The sequence below is a fragment of the Patiria miniata genome, unplaced genomic scaffold (assembly GCF_015706575.1).
Source record: "Patiria miniata isolate m_02_andy unplaced genomic scaffold, ASM1570657v1 HiC_scaffold_1, whole genome shotgun sequence".
Taxonomy (NCBI): Eukaryota; Metazoa; Echinodermata; class Asteroidea; order Valvatida; family Asterinidae; genus Patiria; species Patiria miniata.
Window position 1 is genome coordinate 7,382,517 of NW_024037047.1, and position 6,935 is coordinate 7,389,451.

The 6,935-nt window shown below is 43.3% G+C and overlaps 1 protein-coding gene across 1 annotated transcript; it reads right to left on the reverse strand.

Annotated features, from left to right (window-relative positions):
* Positions 1 to 1,705: 1,705 nt before the first annotated feature.
* On the reverse strand, positions 1,706 to 6,307 carry LOC119721368 (UDP-D-xylose:L-fucose alpha-1,3-D-xylosyltransferase-like). Its single transcript, XM_038191429.1, has 2 exons — positions 5,949 to 6,307; positions 1,706 to 2,843 (listed from the first exon to the last, which is right to left on the reverse strand). The coding sequence occupies exons 1-2, from the start codon at positions 6,013 to 6,015 to the stop codon at positions 1,930 to 1,932; spliced, it is 981 nt and encodes a 326-aa protein (XP_038047357.1). The 5' UTR covers positions 6,016 to 6,307; the 3' UTR covers positions 1,706 to 1,929.
* Positions 6,308 to 6,935: the final 628 nt, after the last annotated feature.

Sequence of the window (6,935 nt, forward strand, 5' to 3'; positions counted from 1 at the left end):
GGTTGAGGATGGGCATGATGGAAGGGGATCAGGATTCAGGATGATGTGCCAAGGTGTAGGGGTCAGTTTTTAAATGCCAACAAAAAAGTCAACAAATGTCCTTTCAAATACACGGGTACATGGGATAGCCGTCACCGCGTTATGGGGACGTTTTCCATAGTTAGGATAATTAGGACCTAGTTGTTGGGACTTGTTGCAGCCCCCACAGCGTCTTTGGTCCCCATATTACCATGGGAAAACCTCTTGTGTAGTCCCCTCAAATGAGGAACAAGAATGGTTATATTCATTAGTCACACCACCACACCCCCAAACCTTACCCCTTCCCCCCACCCCCTACCCACACCCACCCCATCCTCCCCCTAACCATCTCCACCCCAATCCCTATCTCCCTCCCCTCCCCTACCCCCAATAACCACACACCCCATTCTCCCCCTACCCATACCCATCCATACATCCCCACCCACCCCAACCCCTACTCCAATCCCACATCCCACCCCTCCCCTAACCCAACCCCTACACCCACCTACCACACCCCCCCTACCCATCTCCACCCACCCCTACACCCAAACCCAAGCCCCTACTCCAACCCCTATCCCATCTTCCACCCTTCCCCACACATCCCTACCCCACCCTTACTCCCACCCCATAAAACCCAAAAGATCAAACCAGAAGCACATGCCCATACACACAAATGCTCCCCCAAAATTACACATATAAAATGTGTTACATTGGAAATGAAGGCATACATGTACATGTTATACCGGTACATGTACACACACGTATCCAATGGGGGGGGGGGGGGGGGGGGGGGCAGAGGGGTCAGTCTGCCCCCCCCCCGGCGGTCTTTTGTCACAAATTATTTGTTCAGCAATTATTTCAATAAATGGTTGAAGAGTTTTGACATCAATCCCAAAAACGAAAACCCCCCTCAAAAAGCATTACAATGCGCCGTGAAAATGGAAAAATAATTTGCAGTATGCATAATAATGGTCATTTTTTGAAGAGCGCCCCCACGCTTTTGGATTTTGTAAACGGAAGCCAAGTGTCCGGAGGAAAAAAACAACATGTCTACATTTCGGCGCGGATGTGCGGTTGCCCCCCCCCCCCCATGACATCCAATGCTGGATACACTACTGTATATGCACACCGTACATGTAACAATTAAAAACTTTACCATTTTCTTGAAATTGCAATTCCTCAATAAAATCATAAAATTTACTGCAATGAAATGAACCTAATTAAAAGTTATAGAGATGATACATGTAAACTGCATTTCCTTTTCTTTTTTTTACCAAATTAGCTAGAACCAAAAACTTCAACATTGTAATCTGAATGCGGACGGACGGGCGCCCAGGCGCCCGGTCGTCCGGACGGACAGACGGACAGAAATTGGTATTAAATAGGCTCGAATCTGCTTCGCAGCTCGCCAGAAAAAGTTTTCAAAGTGTGAGTAAAATTAGGTTTTTTTCACAGATTTTTCTTAACAACACGAAAACAAAAGAATGTCCACACCCATACTGGAATTTGTATCCCTGTGGAGTTATTTCTTTGTTCTCGTGTACTAACGTTTTCGAGTTTGAAAGTGTAGTTTCAAATTGCTCCTATTTTACTCAGAATTAATTTCCTGGGCTGAAATTCGGACTTAATATCCCTTACATAACATACTTCAATTTGTGACTAATCAACACACCTTGGAAATTCCTACTTTTTGAGTAAATTCATATATGTATTTCATGGTGATAACCTTGTGGACACGTATTAGAAATTGCCCTGTGGAGACGTATGCAATCTCTTGTTCCCTACTGTGCTCATGTCCCCACAGGGTACCGTGCAACAGATCATCAGGTATGTAACGTAAACTTGGGTGTGTGTCGTCTGTGACATGTTTAGTTAAGTTTCAATACCTATTCACTTAAGTTAATCGTGCGTTCATATGAGCCAAAAACCGAATTCTTTCAGTTTCGCCACTTTGGCATCGTGGCCGAAAATGAAAGTCAGATGCAAAACGGTCGTGTCACTGTGCGCCTCTCTCCAACCAGCTTGTAGAAAATACTTCCTTCCGTCTGGGTAGTTGGTCTCATTAAGTGTCTTTATTTTCAGCTTCGGGATTAGCTTCCTCGAGATTAACTTGTTCATGGTTGATTGATCACCGGTTTTTGGTTGTTTTTCCTTGTCCAACAAACGCAACCATTCCGTAACGAAACGCAAGGTGTTCTCCGTTGGTCGGTAGTAAGCAAAACCGGCACAGAAGATCGTTATGTTCACGTCATCGTTGTGCATAGCGATATCAAAGCTCTCTTGAAAGTCTTTGAATGGGTCTTTAAACCAAAAGGTATCTGAGTCGACGAAGAGGACATCGTAGCCTTTCTTGAGGAGGTCGAGAATGTACCGCGGACGACGACGTACAAGTCGATTGTACTTTCGCGAGTGTAGCTTTAGGCTCTTCGATACAGTTACGCCAATGGGGGTTCTCTGGACGTGGAGTCCCGGTTGGGATTGGATTCTCTGGGTCAGGCGTTGATAAGACGGCTCGTCTTCGGCAATGACCGTGATGTTGGGGCAGGCCCGGGTCCGCTTGATGCTCTCCAGCATGTTTTCCGTCACGTCCAGGAAGCCAGCGTTGGTCGTGGTTAGCACGACTGTGGCCGATCGTCTCTCAATATCGGCCTGGGTGCATGCACTGTTTGCAGACCATGAGTTGTTGCTGCTTGGTATCACCGCGTGCCCCGCCAACGATGCACTAACGCCAGCAGCAGGTCTGGGAACGGTCAACCTGCTGCGTAAGTTCAAGCCGTCTATGTCGTTTAGCTTCCTGTGGTTGCCCATCAGCTCGAGACAGAAAACTGAGGAGGAAAATATGACTTCTATGATTAAAGTACCATCTTGAAAGAAGGAAATCAAACGTCAGGCTTTCTTAAGTCTCAAGACCCTCCGTTTAATTAAAGATTTCGCGCCCTGGGCCGATTTATTTGAAATAGGGGTGGTTATTTGTGTTACAGTCAATACTGACTTTTTAATGCACACAATTTTGCTAAAAATGAATGAATTTTGCCGATTGAAGGAAAGATATAATAAATGAAGCAGAATTATTTTTCAAAAAGTACTGTAACCTCTCGAAAGTGCAGCTCAGTTGATAGGCCTACTGACCTTTTGAGAAAACGTGCATGGCTTCTATTGATAATTCGCAGCCCTTCCTTAAAAAAAAAATCATTAATACGTTGGACTCCACCCTTTTGTGGTATAATACTTTGTCACTCGGCAACGGTAATTCTTATTCTCGTATATGAAACCGATTTGAAACTGAATGAAATTGGGTCAATTGGGAGCAGTATTTGAAGAGTCGTTTTTTATTGTCTAGATGGTTTGGTCCTTACCTTGGGCGTCGCCAGGATTTTTTTCTAGAGGGGGGCAAAATTCTTTTTGCCAACAAATGCTTGTATTTCTCAACACATTCTCGATTTATCAGCTTTAGAGGGAGGGCAGGGACATTTTGGCCCCCCCCCCCCTCAACTCATTAAATTTACACCACTTTGTCTTCGCGCCTCTTTTTCTTTTCTTTTCTTTTCTTCGGACTAATGAACTTTCGGATTAATGAACCTTCGGACTAAAGAACCTTCGGACTAAAGAACCTTCGGACTATTGGGCGGCCCCCGCTTGTTCCTACCATTTATTTACAATCTACAGGGTGAGTAAACGAAACCCAACTGTCGGGACCATTGTTTTAGTGAAGTTCTGCATGTAGCACTTTCAAAATCTAGGATATAAAAGCCTAATTCATAAGCTTTCTTTTATACAAAAATCATTTAAATCACTCATGTACCTTGTAAGTTACGGAATTTTAAACACAACCACCGTTTTAAAGTTCTGTCCACGGATTACTATAGAAAGATGTGCCTTCTTTCAGCAAAACGAAAACAATTCATACACATCCCTATGTGATTTGTTTTCGTTTTGCTGAAAGAACACTACCCTTTTTGTGATCCGTGGACAGAACTTTAAAACGGTGGTTGTGTTTAAAATTCCGTAACTTCCGAAAAGTACATGAGTGATTTGAATGATTCTTGTACTAAAAGAAAGCTTATGAATTGGGCTTTCATATCCTAGATTTTGAAAGTGCTACATGCAGAACTTCACTAAAACAATGGTCCCGACATTTGGGTTTCGGATTTTTTTACTCACCCCGTAGTAGAATTTTTCATAATATTTTGGCACTTAATTTTGACTGTGTCCATTTTAGCAATGAATTGAAAATTTTTAATATCATACGATCTAGTGTGGGTTAGTGGTTAGGGTTTGCGACTCATGATCATAGGATCTGGGGTTCGAATCCAGCTGCTGCTCATATGTCGTGTCGTGTGCCTCTCACCACCCAGGAGTATAAAGGGGGTATACCTGCATTATGGGGAGTAACCTGCGATGGACTAGCGGGATATCCCTTCCAAGGGAGAATTTAAATATGCTCAGTCGTGTTATGCTACTGAAACCGGAGATACAGACCAGCTTGATGGGCCATACTGGCTTGTTATTATTATTATTATTATTATTATTATTATTGTTTATTATTATTATTATTTATTCGGCCAACAAATGAACAAAAGTACAATGACAAAGCAAATATATATCAGAAAATAGTGAACAAAAAAATGGAAATTGAAAAGTATGACCTGACAAGACTAAAGACTGATGCAAATAGGAATGGGTTGGTGGGAGGGGGAGGGAAGGGAGGGTCAAGGGCGGATCCAGGGGGACCAAAGGGGGCCATGCCCCCGCCCCCCAAAAAACGAAACCAATTTTTTGTATATGTGACATCGCAATAAAGGCAGGCAATGAGTACACCACCATCTTTTCCTCAAAAAAACATTGGTTAAAGTGGTCAGAAATTGCCTCAGATCGCACCACAGAGCATCTAGAATCCAAAAAAATTTCGGGGCCCTTAAAGCCTTAAGCGGGCCCCGAACCCCACGCCATAATTTTTTGACCCACTTTTTGTGGGACCAATTTTTTTTTTTGCCCCCCAAAAAATTGTGTTCTGGATCCGCCCTTGGGGAGGGTAGACAGTTTGACAGGGGAGAGGAGATAGACGGACAGAAAACAAGAACATTATAACATTTCAAACCGGCCAGGGTAAACAAAGGCCTGCCTACCCATGCTCGAAATGTCTACACAGAAAATAAAAAGAATACAATGTAAACGCAACGCAACGCAACGCAACGCAACGCAACGCAACGCAACGCAACGCAAAGCAAAGCAAAGCAAAGCAAACAAAACAAAACAAAACACAAATACACACATTTAGTTAGAACAAAATGGACAGCAAATACAGTATAATCGCAAAAATGAACAACACAGACCAAAATATGAAGGTGCAACGAAATTGAAAAACATAAACCCACTGAAAGAAAGACATCACACGAGTATTAAACTGAGCATGTCAACAAACAAGAAACAAAAACTATACAAACTAACAACTATACAAACTGCCCAACAAATAAACAGGAAATGAGCAAACAAACAATAAAATCCCAACAAGCAAACAAGTAACCCATCAGACCGACACCCCAATAACCCCACAAATGCCCCCACAAGCAAAAAAAAACAAAATACACACACACCCCCACAACCCAACTAACAAACGAACACCCAAACAACCCAACAAACAAGCCCAAACAAAACATTGGGCAAAAAACAAAACAAAAAACAAACAAACAAACACCCCCAAACCCAACAAACAAACCAAAACAACCCAACAAACAAACACCCCCAAAACATACAAATGAAATGCTGCTTAAAAACAAACACACAAGCGAAACTAGAGATTTACACATAAATATACATATCAAGTGAGCACTATAGAAAAGTTATCCGAGAATTTCCTAATTTATGCTCGAACCCCAAACCCCACTTTGGACAACTCCATTAAGTTAACTTCTGCACACTCATGCACTCACCAACATACAGCAAGCAGCCACCGAACACTACGGTAAAGGCGAAAACATGCGACCTTCTACAAATCATAGCCTAGCTTCTATCGTCAAACTACTAAAAAGTGACCTGAAAATGGAAGATAGATGTACAATCTCTATCCACGATGTCCAATATGGTACCCGCGTTGATATTCTGTAATGGTCACTGTGCATTTAAGCTCGAGACAGCCAAGCATTGTATCCACGGAGCCAGTGTCCTGTATAGACTACACCCTACCCTAGTACTGTACGAATGTTTTGCTTCAGTGACCAGGCCCGGTTTGAAGGCCTCACTGCCCTCACATAGGATGGGATTGTGCCGTTGATGATACAAGCATGGAATTTGGCACAGTCAGTTGCCGTGTCACGCGTATACTACAATCCTGGCCAAATCTCGCTGGGCCCCCAAGCCCCCGGCCCCCGTTCAATGTTGTCTCTCATTGCGCGGTGTGTGCTCCATCAGCTGGAGCGCGGTGTGTGCTCCATCAGCTGCAGAGAACAACATTGACCGGGGGAGCGGGGGAGTGGGTGACCGTGGCAGGCTCAGGAAGTGTCCCAACCATTTTGGCCGGAATTGTAGCTGGTCGCATTTCTCGTCCACACAAAGTGACTGCAACGCGAGGCTAACAAGGCAGTAAATAAGGCGTCAGAAAATTCGCAATTTTCATGCCAAACCACAACACATCCATGCGAACAAAGCTGTTTTAGATACCGGTATAAAAGAAAAAGACCTACTACATACATCAAGTCCGTGGAACGAGGCCTTTTTTTTCGCTCGCCTGGTTCACCAAATTTTATAAAACTCCACAGACATGTAGATTATGGTGTACCCTTTTGAAAAAAACAACACTTTGTTCCCCGATCCACAGTTTGTTTAGGAATGAGAAAATACGGATAAAAACGCCGAAAATTCTACATGAGAAAAAAAAATAAGAAACAGCGCCCTCTATTGACAGTCAGAAACCTTATCGC

Bases quoted from the DNA above. Each gene is read 5' to 3' on its own strand.
- LOC119721368 (XM_038191429.1), bottom strand. From the start codon at position 6,015: ATGATTTGTAGAAGGTCGCATGTTTTCGCCTTTACCGTAGTGTTCGGT. The intron at 2,844-5,948 runs GTGAGTGCATGA...TTTCCTCCTCAG, and splicing joins TGGCTGCTTGCTGTATGTTG to TTTTCTGTCTCGAGCTGATG.